This window comes from Lynx rufus, unplaced genomic scaffold, assembly GCF_022079265.1.
Source record: "Lynx rufus isolate CCGP_SWC_20201006 ecotype Redwood Valley unplaced genomic scaffold, mLynRuf1.p SCAF_4, whole genome shotgun sequence".
Classification (NCBI taxonomy): domain Eukaryota; kingdom Metazoa; phylum Chordata; class Mammalia; order Carnivora; family Felidae; genus Lynx; species Lynx rufus.
The window spans coordinates 12,287,370-12,299,760 of record NW_025814856.1 but is presented as its reverse complement, the minus strand read 5'-3'; the positions used below and the strand labels follow the sequence as shown (position 1 = coordinate 12,299,760).

Here is a 12,391-nt window from a genome sequence, read left to right as displayed (position 1 = left end):
GGGGGGAGTCTGTAAGCCAGCTGCAACTGAGAGGCTCCAGGGAGCCTGGAAGAGACATCTGCAGTCCAGCCGGTGGCCTGGCCAAGCCCTTTATGTGAAGCACAGAAAAGGAAATTAAAGAGGAAAAGGGGCAGGCCGCAGTAGGGATGGTGGGCATTCCTGCTGCCTCCTGCCTCCCGCCTAGCTGGGCGGGTGGGTGCCCTGCCCCCAGAGGCCTAAAATTCTGGAGGGGGCCCCTGACCTCGCGTCCCCGCAGGCCGCAGACCACGACATCCCTTGGCCCTGGAGATTTCCAGCACCAGGTGTTAGCTCAAGCTGAGAAAGGGTGGGGTGGGGGTCGGACGCGGCGACTTTCTGGAAGAGGAAGCAAACACAATCCATCAAGCAACTGTGCAAAGAAATGCCCCAGGGTGTGTGTGTGTGTGTGTGTGTGTGTGTGTGTGTGTGTGTGTGCTGCGCAGGGGCGTGCCCCCCGGGTGCAATTGGCCCCCCATTATTGCTTCTGCGGGGAATGGAGGGGTAAGGTTCTGAGGGGCTCCTCGAGGGCGGTTGAGCGACGCATCGTCCAAGGCCGGAGGTGGAGGGGAGGGCTTTGGAGAGACATCTTGGCGAGGCTGCGGAAGGGCAGAGGGCAGCGGCGGCCCAGGCTCCTGCCGCGGCCCGGCAGGGGTTAAGGCTGGAGTCGGGCGAGGGCGGGGGTAGGGGGAGAAGGAGGGGGGGGGAGGGTCAGGCCGAGCGGCCCCGTGCTCCGCCCTCGCCCCTCCCGCCTGCCCGGGCGCCGGGCGCCGAGCGAGGCCACCCATGCCCTTATAAGGGTGGCCGTCGCCGGGGCAACGAGCGCCCGCCCCCAGCCCGCGGCGCGCGCCCCTGCCCCCGCCCCCGCCCCCCGCCCGCCCCGCGAATGGAACGTTGTGTGTCAAACCGGCCGCAGCGCGAGGCCGGCGCGCGGGGTCGGCGGCGGCGGCGAGAGCGAGGCTCGGGCCCAGGCGCAGGCCCAGGCCGGGCAGGCGCGGCCGCAGAGGGGGCGGCAGCTCGGGAAGCGCCGGACCGCAGCCTTGCAGGCCCCGAGCGGCCGCCTGGGGACCCGGGGAGGCCAGGGGGCGCGGCGACCGGCCCCGGCGCGCGCCTGCCGCCCCTCCCCCGCGCAGCGGGCGGCCGCGTAACTTGCGGCCAAACTTTCCCCCCGGCCTCCCGCGCTCAGATGGCGGGCCGCTAAGTTGGCCGCAGCCCCCAGCCAAGCGGCGGCCAGGCCAGAGGGCGCCCCCTGCGCAGCCTGGGCCGGGCCATGGCCCGCGCGCCCCCGCCGGGGCCCCAGGGCGGCGGGGCGCGAGTCCCCGGGGCCCCCGGCTCGCGCCTCTAGTGCGCCCCCCCTCGGCCCCAGGCCCGGCCCCGCGCACGCGTGGGAAAGTTGGCCTGGAACCGGCCCGACCAGTTCTGCCTGGGCGCGCGGACCGGCCGCAGGAAGTTGGTGCAAAACTTTTTTGGGGGGTGCAGCCGGTGCCCCCCGCGCGCCGGGCCCGGATGCGTGCCGGGTAGGGTCCCCCCGGGCCGAGAGGGGTGCCCGGAGGGAGGAGCACGGAGGGGGCGCCCCGGCCCCGCTGCCCTGGGGCTATGGCCATGGTGACCGGCGGCTGGGGCGGCCCCGGCAGCGGCGGCGGCGACACGAACGGCGTGGATAAGGCGGGCGGCTACCCGCGCGCGGCCGAGGAAGACTCGGCCTCACCTCCCGGCGCCGCCAGCGACGCTGAGCCGGGCGACGAAGAGCGGCCAGGGCTGCAGGTGGACTGCGTGGTGTGCGGGGACAAGTCGAGCGGCAAGCACTACGGCGTCTTCACCTGCGAGGGCTGCAAGAGCTTCTTCAAGCGGAGCATCCGCCGCAACCTCAGCTACACCTGCCGGTGAGCCCCCTATCAGCGCACCGCCGCTGTGCACCCGGCCCCGGCTTGAGCCGGGCCTCTGACCTGCTCGGTCACCTTGGGCCTGGCGCTGACCTTCCCTGGGCCTCCACTCCCCCTCTTAGATAGGGGCACAGCCCCCTCTCCCCACCTCCATTCCATTCCTGGGATTGTGTATACAGTCGGCGCTGTATCGATGCAGGTCCCCCCCCCCCCCCGTCAGGTGGTCCCTTGCGGCTTCCGCCTCAGTTCATTGCTCCTTCTCCCTCCCTCCCTTTTCTCCGGAGAGGGGTGATCTCCGCGCGGGGAGGGGTTGGGGGTGCTGTCAGGGGTGGGGCCCTAACCCCAGGGCATCCCTTCTCTTGGGGATCTCGGTGCGCAGGGGACCCCTCGGGAATCGAACGTGGAACTTGGACTGTGGAGCTCGCAGCGTCCAGGGGCCATTGTCTGCGGCCGCGCGGATCGATACGGCGCGCCCTTGGGGTCAAATATCACTTCCAAAGTCGCCCTGGCCACCGAGGCGGCGGCGGCGGCGGGAGCGAGGCCGGGGTGGCACAGGGCGGCCTCTTTCGCATGAGGAGCCCTGCTGTGGGGAGAGATGGGCTTGTCCATCCGGGGGGGACTCCCCCCACCCTGCGCTCACCCTGGGCCTTGGGTCACCGGAAACCGCCGCTGCAGGGCTGGGAGGGCGGCGGGATTTGACCACACCTCGGCTGCTCCAACCCTCCCCCCACCAGGAGTGGGTGCAGACCTGGGGCTGCTGGAAAATCCCTGAAACTTCAGTCGTCTCTGACAGGGTGGGGGTGAATGTTTCCAAGAAGGAGCCCTGGGCTGTCCTGGGTTGGAGTCCCCGCTGACAGGGTGTGGCCTTGCTAGTTTCTTTGGTTGGCGCTGAGGTTGGGTGTCTAGCCCAGGGCCCTCTTCCTATCGCTCTTCCTTGAGTGCCCTTTTGCTCCGTTGACAGGCTCCTACTCTGCTTCCCAGCATGAACATGCATAGGCTCTGCCGAGCCAGTATGGAGAGTCCCATTTTCCAGATGTGCAAAACTGAGGCCCACAGAGGTCCCGGCACTGCCCTGGCAGGGGAGTGCACTGGCAGGGGAGAGACCCTGCCCCATGTGGGGCTTAGCAAGGGGAACTGGGGTTGGGAAGAGGGTAGGAGCTGAGTCCTGGTCAGGGTGTCCCCGGGGAGAGGGCAACCGATGGAGGGCTTGTTGGTGAGGCCGAAGGGCGGGGCCCCAGGTCCCAGAGGCTGGAGTTTGGCCCCAGGTCTGCGGTCAGGGCCTTGTCTGGGGTAGCTCTGTGTGTGTGTGTGTGTGTGTGTGTGTGTGTGTGTGTGTGTGTGTGAGCTGGCTTACTCCCTCCTCCAGTGCTAACTGGGCCACCAGACTTTGGCCTCATTCTTGTTGCTGGAATAACTGCCTGATCTCTGGCCAGGTCTTTGGGGAGGGCAAGGGAGGAGCTTAGGTGGTTTTAGGGTCCCAGGGGCTCTCTGAGGGTGGGAGCGGGGAGCACCAAGACAGGGGAGGGGGGAGTTGTTTGGGGCCGGCAGGTTCTTCAGAAGCTCTGCACTGCGTGGCCTGGTGAAGTCACTGCTCCTCTCTGAGCCTCAGATAGATTCAGCAAGGTTCCCTCAGGGCCTCGCCTGGGTGATTTGATGCCAGTCCCCCAAAGAGACCCCAGCTCCAATCCCAGCTCTCTTCCAGCCTGGAGGAGACACAGTGAGACACAGACACTCTCTGCCTGTGGAGTCTGGGCTGGGTCAGAGGGAGGGGACGGGTCTGAAGTCCCAGGACGGAGCGAGGGGCTCTACCCGAGGTTCAGGGAGGGCTGCCTGGAGGAGGCCCGTGGAAGGTGAACCTTGAAGCAGGAGGGGCTTGGCAGGTAGAGGAGGTGAAGGGCACTCCCGCAGAGAGCATGGCCCAGACACACACTCAGTGGCAGGTTAGGGGAGCAGCATTGTAGGTGGAGACCACCCAGGCATGGGAGAAGTTAGAGCTGAGTGGATCTGAAGTGCTGGCCTGAGGGTGACAGGGAACCAAGGAGGGTATGTGGGCAAGGGAGGGCAGTGATCAAATTGGACCAAAGGCCAGAAGCCCAGGGAGGAGGCTGAGCTGGGTCATGGGGTTGGGCAGAGCCTGTGCTCTTTAGGGGGGATAACAGGTGGAACTTACCGTTGCCCCGTCTGGAGGGACAGGAGGTCTGTCCCAACCCCACAGCTGGGGAAGTTGAGGCAGAAGCTTCAGGACCTCCCCTGAGGTCAGGGGCCCTGAGCTGGGCCCCTGCCTGCCTGCCCTAGGCCTAGCTGTTTCCACCCGGCTGCCCAGGACCCTCCCACTGCCTGCCTGCTGGGCTTTGTTCTGGTTCTGCCTGAGCTCCCTCCACCCTACCAGGGCCTCTTCCTGGGGGCTCAGGCCAGGCAGCAGACAGAGGCCCTGGCTTAGAAGCTGGTGCTTTGGGATCTGGGTCCTTGGAGACCCCCAGGGCCTCAGCTCTCCTGAGCCTGCCATTGAAGCGCCCCAGCACGAGCTTGGGTCCTGATGCCCTCCCCAAAGGCCCCCCAGATTCCCCCGGACACAGTGCATCCCACGTGGAGTGGGCATCGGGCCTCCCATTTCCAGATGAGGCAACTGAAGTTGGCGGAGAAGTTGCCGCCCCATGGTTGGGGCTGCGTGTCTTTAGCTGAGATGTGTTTGCTTTTCAACTCGATTGAACGTTTGTTTCACTCTGTGACTGTCGCTGGGTATCCTCTTGGTGCCCAGATGGGACGCTAGGGGTGTCTGCCCCAGGTCTGGGCCTTGGAGAGCCCTGAGTCCGGGATAGAGAGACACAGAAGGAGCGCAGGGGCTGGGGGCCAAGGGGAGGAAGTGCTGGGGAAATTTGAAAAACAAGGGCCCGAACCTTCCTGCTCGGGACTGACCCTGGATGGGGAGCTCATGGTCTTGCAAGGCGGGGCCACCTTCCCCTCCCTGGAACCGGCAGTTATCCCTGAGGGCCACCCAGAAGAAGCTTCTCAGGCTCAGCTGGGAGTTGGAAGGTCTTCCCAGAGGAGGTGTGGGGTCTTCAAGGGAAGAGAGGAGTTCATTCGTTCGTTCACTCATTCATTTATTCATTGATGGTGGTCTTGTGCAGGGTGATAATACTGGGGCCCTACTGTGCCCATACCAGGATCGGCCCTGGCCTGGCCCCTAGTCTCTTAGTTAACTCACAAAGCCTGGCTCCCTGTCCGCGTACCTTTGCCGTTCTGACATTGCCTTTGGGACAAAGACCCCACCCCTTGGGCCAGCAATGAGCAAGTAACTATGAAACTGGGCTTTGGTATTTTTACATTTCCAACCTTTTGCTCTTGTGCACTCTCTGCCTGGAGTCGCCTCTCTGTTCTGGGGAACTAACTTCTGGGCAGCCTTCACAACCCCGTGCCAACACACCCTCCCGAGCGGGCCATTCTCCTTTGCCATAGACTCCATTCGTCGCCACCTGCTCCCAGCTGCCCTTCTCCCCTTTGCAGGCTTAGCCTCTGTGCCCCTGTGGGGATATCTGCGCAGCCTGGGGTACGGGGGCGCTGGTATTTCTGGGGCGTAGCCCTCCACGGTGGCTTACGGGGTGGCTCAGGGAGCAGGATGTGGGTGTCACGGCGACCCTCCCGCCTGCCTGTAGGTCTAACCGTGACTGCCAGATTGACCAGCATCACCGGAACCAGTGCCAATACTGTCGCCTGAAGAAGTGCTTCCGGGTGGGCATGAGGAAGGAGGGTGAGTACCCGCTGGTGTGGGACAGGCAGAGGGTGAACCAGCAGCCCTCCCCTCTCTTCCCTCTCTCGGGGGCCTGGGAGCCATGGAGGGTGGGGTCTGGCGCCTGTTAACCTTGTTACCACCGATCCCAAGATCCTGTGGGCCTCAGTCTGGCCCCGGGGCTGGAGGAATCCGATTATCCGTGGTCACCTGGCGGCCGCGGCGGAACTGGGGACGCGAGGGACACCCTGATTCAGGCCCATGTTAGGACTGTTCTGCTCCCCAGCTCCTCTTCTCCAGGCCTCCTGGCCTCGGAGTCACATTCCTTGGTCCTGACACCTTGGTGGCTCCTTTGCCCCCTAGGTGGCCAACGCATTCCGAATAAGGATGTGTTGTTTGTTTTGTTTTGTGTTGTTTTGTTTTGTTTTGATTGCTTTCCTCCATCCTCCACTCCTGGCTTTGTGTTTGCCCAAGGCAGGAACTCGCCGATTAAGGCAAAGGGCAGCTTACCCTTCCGCCTGACCCGGGGCACTGGGAGCCAGAGGGAGGCTCGGCCCCTTGTTTCTGCCCTGGGGACTTGAGTGGACACGTGCCGGGCAGCTGGGTCCAGACCTGGACCAAGCACTCTTAGAATTCAGTTGGAATCCAGAGACTTCCACATGGAGCCTGGTGGGCTTGGGAGCTAAATCTGGCTCATTGGACCAGAATCCCAGGCTGGGCTTCCTGTCTCGGCCCCGGACTCTCATGGGCCAGTTTGGCAATTCTCCCCTGCATCTTGAATCTCTCCTGCTCTAAAGTTGGTTTCTTCTCTGCTGGCCTCCGTGCGAGAAGCTGGCAATGGCTGCTCAGTCTTTCCCTTAAAACTGATTACTCTCTTTGGTCCTGCTAAATTTGGAGACGGTTTGCACCACCCCCACAACCTGGATTTTGCCTCCACTTGTTCATTTGACCCAAACTGCTGATACACCTCAGATCTCCAAAGTCTCAGGAGTGGGAAGTAATCATGATCCCAGCTCATGCCCCAAGCACAGTCCTATCTCAGGGCCTTTGCACAGGCTGTGCCTTCTGCCTGGAGCACCCCAGATGCCTGCATGGCTTCCTTACTGCTTTTAAGATTTGCTTAAAGGACACCTCCTCAGAGAAGCCCTCCTGATTACTCTTCACCGGCCCCCTCTATTTTGCACCATCTGCCTTGCTCTGTAATTTACTTGCTCTCCCACCGGAATACATATCTACTCTTTGAGGGCAGGGACTTCTGTCTGTCTTCTTTTCTGACATATTCCCAGGGCCTAGAACACAGAGGGTACTTAATAAACGTTTTTTGGCTTGAATTTACTACCCGTTTAGCCCTTACTATATGCCTAGTGCTGTTCTAAGCAAGTTAGGTAGATTCTCATTAATTTAGTGATTGGTGTCATCACCGGTATTACCACCTGCATCGTACAGATGGGGAAACTGAGCACAGAGAGCAGAGAAGTGAGGCTGTTCGCTAGGGTCAGAGCAGTAGAGTTGGTTGGAGACTCGAACCCATGCAGTGTGGGCTGAATGAAGAGGAAGGGCTGGGGAAGGGGTTCTCAGGAAGTAGGAACAGTAAGTGCAAAGGCTCTGAGGTAGGAACAAGGCTGGGTGATGGATGAATGCTGGAGGTAGGGTTTAGAACTGAGCGAGCAAAGAGGGAAGGAGCAGGTCACTCCCTGGGGGCCAGGATGTTGAGCTGGGATTCACTCTCTGGCCTCATCCAGCTACACCCTTACGATAGTGGATCCTGAGACTTAGAAGTCACGTGGAGCCTCCAGCCTAAGCCCTCACTTCCCAGCTCAGCTCTACTAGCCCCTGGCTCCCACCCACATTCTGTTCCCCACTCATTCCATGGCTGGTTGACCAGGAGTTCATGGAGAGGAGACAGGGCATGCCAGCTCATTAAAAGATCATTACCTAGTTTCTGTCTGGCCCTCAGCTCAGTCTGCCCCTCCGTCCCACCCGTCCTGGCACAGGTCAGGTGAGCATGTGGCCGCCCCGCCTCCTCTTTGTGCCTCAGTTTCCTTCTTCCCATCTACCTGAATCTTGGGGACACTGACTGAAGCCAGCAGCGGGTTCTCCCCTCTTAATGGGCAAGATAGTAATTTAATATTTATTGAGCACCTACTATGTAGGGTAGGACTCCACTCCTGGGGTCACTGCAGACCAAGGAGACCTGCCCTAGGGAGCCATGACCTGGGGGTGGGGGTGGGGTTGGGAGCTAGAGAAAAGATCCCATCTCCATAGGAGAGATCACTTGCTTAAGGATAGGCTGGCCAGGAGCCCTGAGTAGTGTGAAGGTGACCCCTCTCTGGCCCCATTATCAGTTCCAGACTCCCATGATTGACAGATGGATGGATCAAGCCTCCATGGCTGCTGAGTGGAGCTCACACCGTCCAGAGGGAGGGGGCCAGGCATGAATTAGTCTTTATCTAATGGTCCCATCCCAACCCCCCCCATGCTCCTCTGCACGAAGTGGGGGTGGGAGCGGTGGCTGGACCGGGGCTTAGGCTGAGGGCACAGGGCAGAGCAGGGTGGGGCCTGCAGGACCCAGGACGGGGGGGTCCCTGGTCTCCCAATAAACTGTGCACCCATGGGGTGGGGTTGGAGGTCCAGGGAGAACCTGGGTGTGGGGAGCCTTTGAGGGGAGGGGTTGAGTGACCCTCTGATGACTTTATCTTTCCCCCTGTTTTCCTCCCCACCTCCCCCCCCCCATGACTCTGGATACCCACTTTCCCTCTTGTTCCTTCCCTCCCTCTCCTCCCTCTTCCTGCCACCTCCCTCTTCCCTCTCTGGCCTCTCAATGTCCCTCAATCCCTTTCCCGTACCCTTTGTCGCCATTCCACCTCCCGGATCCCCCTCCCCCCTCCCCTCCCGGTTCCCTGCGGCGGCGGCGGCGGCGGCTTGGGGGCACCTATCTCTCCTCCCTCTGCTCCTGCCCCCTTCCCTTCCCTCCTTCCCATCTCCATTCAATCCCCGCAGCCGTGCAGCGCGGCCGCATCCCGCACTCCCTGCCCGGCGCCGTGGCCGCCTCCTCCGGCAGCCCCCCGGGCTCGGCGCTGGCGGCGGCGGCGGGCGGAGACCTTTTCCCCGGACAGCCGGTGTCGGAGCTGATCGCGCAGCTGCTGCGCGCCGAGCCCTACCCCGCGGCGGCCGGGCGCTTCGGCGCGGGCGCGGCGGGCGCGTTCGGCGCCGGGGGCGGCGCGGCGGGCGCCGTGCTGGGCATCGACAACGTGTGCGAGCTGGCGGCGCGGCTGCTCTTCAGCACCGTGGAGTGGGCGCGCCACGCGCCCTTCTTCCCCGAGCTGCCCGTGGCCGACCAGGTGGCGCTGCTGCGCCTCAGCTGGAGCGAGCTCTTCGTGCTGAACGCGGCGCAGGCTGCGCTGCCCCTGCACACGGCGCCGCTGCTGGCCGCCGCCGGTCTGCACGCCGCGCCCATGGCCGCCGAGCGCGCCGTGGCCTTCATGGACCAGGTGCGCGCCTTCCAGGAGCAGGTGGACAAGCTGGGCCGCCTGCAGGTCGACTCGGCCGAGTACGGCTGCCTCAAGGCCATCGCGCTCTTCACGCCCGGTGAGACGCGCTCCGATGCGCTCCGGCTGGAGCAGGCGGTCTCCGAGGCCGCGGGAGGGTGGGGGGCGACCCGGACCTTGACCCCGGCCCCCATAGCCCTCCACTCCCTGACCCTCGGGCTGCCGGACCTGGCGCCCTGCACATGCCTGAGCTTTGATGGGGGACAGTGGAGGAGGTGATGCAGGCAGGGTGGCCCCCTGATGCCCCCACCCCCCTGATCCCAGGTCTCCCTAAGAACCCAGAGCTGGGCCTGGACCCGTGACTCAAGTCCCCACAGCCTCTCTCCCTGATTCCCAGGCTCCCTGAGACTCCCGCCTTCCACCCCCTCATCAAGGTGCTTTTCGTGCTGAGGACAGAATGAGAGGTGGGGGGGATGCGGGAGGCAGGTCCCCGACACCTGGTTCTGGCCCGAAGTCCCTGATCTTTGTCCTCCCCAACTCCTGACCCTCTTGTGCCCCAACTCCTGACCTTTTTCTTCCCTCTTACTGCGCAGCTGTGGAGGGCTGCCTGGCAGGGATACCCTGACAACTGGTTCTGGCCTCCCCTGAGCTTTCCACTCCTCGATTCCTGGGCCCCCAGACTTCTGACCCAGGGCTCCCAAACTGCCCCCGAGGCGCCTCCTGGCAGCCGGGTCGTCTGGGATTGCCTTGGGATTAGGCAGGGGCTGGTTTTGGAGTCCCTCCCACTGTAGGCGGGGCTAGGGCGGGGCTGTTCCAATACCTTCCTAGTCATTAGTTAACTGGCTTAGTAAAGTCCTACCTTAGTCCAAAGACTGGTGGCATAGCTGGCTCTGCTCTCTGGAAGGTTCCGGATCCCACTAGGTGTCTTCATGGGGTCAGGAATGCAAGAACCAGACCCAGACCATTCTGAGAGGTGGCTTTCATTTGATAAATATGGCTTTGCCCCTCTTTCCGCCAGAATATTCTTTTTCTGCCCCATCCTTCACGGGGCTCCAATTTAGATGCTGTCACATTCACTGACACCCCAGGCCCCCTGTCCGAATATTCTCCCTGGGCTTTGCCTTCTTTCCCAACTCCCCTCCCCAGCTTCTCTTCCCCTTGAGCCCGATTAGAACTTGTCACCCTGCCAAAGGCCTGTCTGAGCTTCTCTATCCTTTCTTGACACGTCACTGCCCACCCTCCTGTGTTATTGTCCCCAGTTGAGGCCACCTCAGTCTCTCTTGAGGACTGACACTGCCTGAGATATCCTATTTGTGCCTCAGGCCTCCGTTTCCCACCTCCTGAGTGCCCCCCTCCCTCCACACCCAGAGCCCTGAGTGGTACCCCCCAGTCACCCCCTGGAGCCTTGCGTTTTCCTGCCACTTCCCACCCATCTGACCTTGCCCATGTCTCCCCAGATGCCTGCGGCCTCTCGGACCCAGCACACGTGGAAAGCCTGCAGGAGAAGGCGCAGGTGGCCCTCACCGAGTACGTGCGGGCCCAGTACCCGTCCCAGCCGCAGCGTTTTGGGCGTCTGCTGCTGCGGCTCCCCGCCCTGCGTGCTGTCCCCGCCTCCCTCATCTCCCAGTTGTTTTTCATGCGCCTGGTGGGCAAGACGCCCATCGAGACGCTGATCCGAGACATGCTGCTGTCAGGAAGTACCTTCAACTGGCCTTATGGCTCAGGCCAGTGACTTCACGGGGCCCGGTGCGCTGTGGCTGGGTCTGCAGACCTCAAGGGATACGGATGCTTCGGCCTCGGGCGGGGCCCCCCAGCGGAGGACCCTGGCTTCTCTTCTCAGACTCCTATTTTTTAAAGACTGTGAAATGTTTGTCTTCTCTGTTTTTTAAATGATCACGAAACCAAAAAGAGAGTGCTTGTCTAGGCGCCAGCCCCGGCCTCCTCAGAACTCCTGGCCAAAATAAGAAGGGGAGGGACTGAGGGCTCCCCTCCTGGGACAGCCTGTAGCTCAGCGCCCCAAGCACGAACTTTTGGGACGGTGGGGGTTGGCTTCCCTGGTGTGATGGACAAAGGCCTGGTGGCTGGACTAGCTGGGCGGCCGCAGCCGGGCAGGGGTAGTATCTATCAGGCAGACCCTCTGGACACGTAATCCACGTTGGACACTACATGATGAATGAATCAAGGCCAATAATAAAGCTATTTCCTAACTGCACGGCCTCCATCATCTATCTTCCCGAGGGGAGGGGAGATTGGGGGGCGGCCTACCATGGCCACCTGCTCCCAGCCTCCTGGAACACCCACAGCCTAACGACAGCCCTACTTGCTGGTTTTTTTTTTTTTTTTTTGGTACGGTTTTGTGGGAAACAAGCCGGGGGCGGGGAGGGGACCCCCGTGGTCAGCTAGTGAGTCCGTAGGAGCTGAGTACTAAATACTGCAGATGGCTCGGGTTCAGATTCAGGCCCTGGCCTATGAAGGTAAGCCTCATAGATTCACACACGCCCTGGACCAAACACCTTACTGTTAACCTTTGGTCAGCCTTTGATCATGGTGTCTGAGCCCTGGTGTTCTCTGGAGAAACATTCGGGGTGGTTCTGCCACCTGATCTCAGCCTAGACAGTGCCCACAGCAGTTGGTTCAGGGAGGGCACGGGGCCCAGAACCGGCCACTGAGACTTGATGGCGGGATTTGGAAGCTGTAACTGAAAGCAGAGACAAAAGAGGAAGACCCAACTTCCCAGGATGCCTTTGAAGCCCCTGGATCAAGCCATTCCTGAAACCTTTCGGTGCATCCGTTCCACGATCCGAGATTTACTCTTTGGGGCCCGAGTCAGTCTGAGTTTGGTTTCTTCTCACATGTAACTAAAAAACTGTTTCAGAGATTGGCATTTGGAAGGTGGGACAGCCAAGGACAAACTGAAACGTGGACTTAGGTCGATGTGGGGAGAGGCAAGGCACCATGGACCTTGCCATCCTGGTCTCAGAAGTTTGTGGCTCGGCCCTGGTGGCAAAGGCGCCTGTGGGGTTGACTGCCAGGACTGTGGCTCTAGGGGTGGGTAGTTAGGGCCTAGATGGCAGAGGCAGGAGGGTGGCACTCTTGGCTCTGCTGAGGTCTTGTCGGGAAGACAAAGATGCCCCTGTGAAAACGGGGAAGAACTCTGGTCTTGCCCCACAGGCTGGGCCTGTGCTCAGCCCTTAAACCTCCTCCAAAAGGCTTCCCATTAGCACCCAGCCTCCTTCACATCCATATTGTTGGAGGCCTGGGAAGTTGAATCTGTCTCC

The 12,391-nt window shown here is 61.9% G+C and overlaps 1 protein-coding gene across 1 annotated transcript; it reads left to right on the top strand.

The window, feature by feature from the left end:
* Positions 1–1,389: 1,389 nt before the first annotated feature.
* On the top strand, positions 1,390–11,323 carry NR2F6 (nuclear receptor subfamily 2 group F member 6). The gene is made up of 4 exons (XM_047097185.1): positions 1,390–1,898; positions 5,552–5,646; positions 8,626–9,213; positions 10,571–11,323. The coding sequence occupies exons 1-4, from the start codon at positions 1,612–1,614 to the stop codon at positions 10,843–10,845; spliced, it is 1,245 nt and encodes a 414-aa protein (XP_046953141.1). The 5' UTR covers positions 1,390–1,611; the 3' UTR covers positions 10,846–11,323.
* The last annotated feature ends 1,068 nt before the right edge of the window (positions 11,324–12,391 follow it).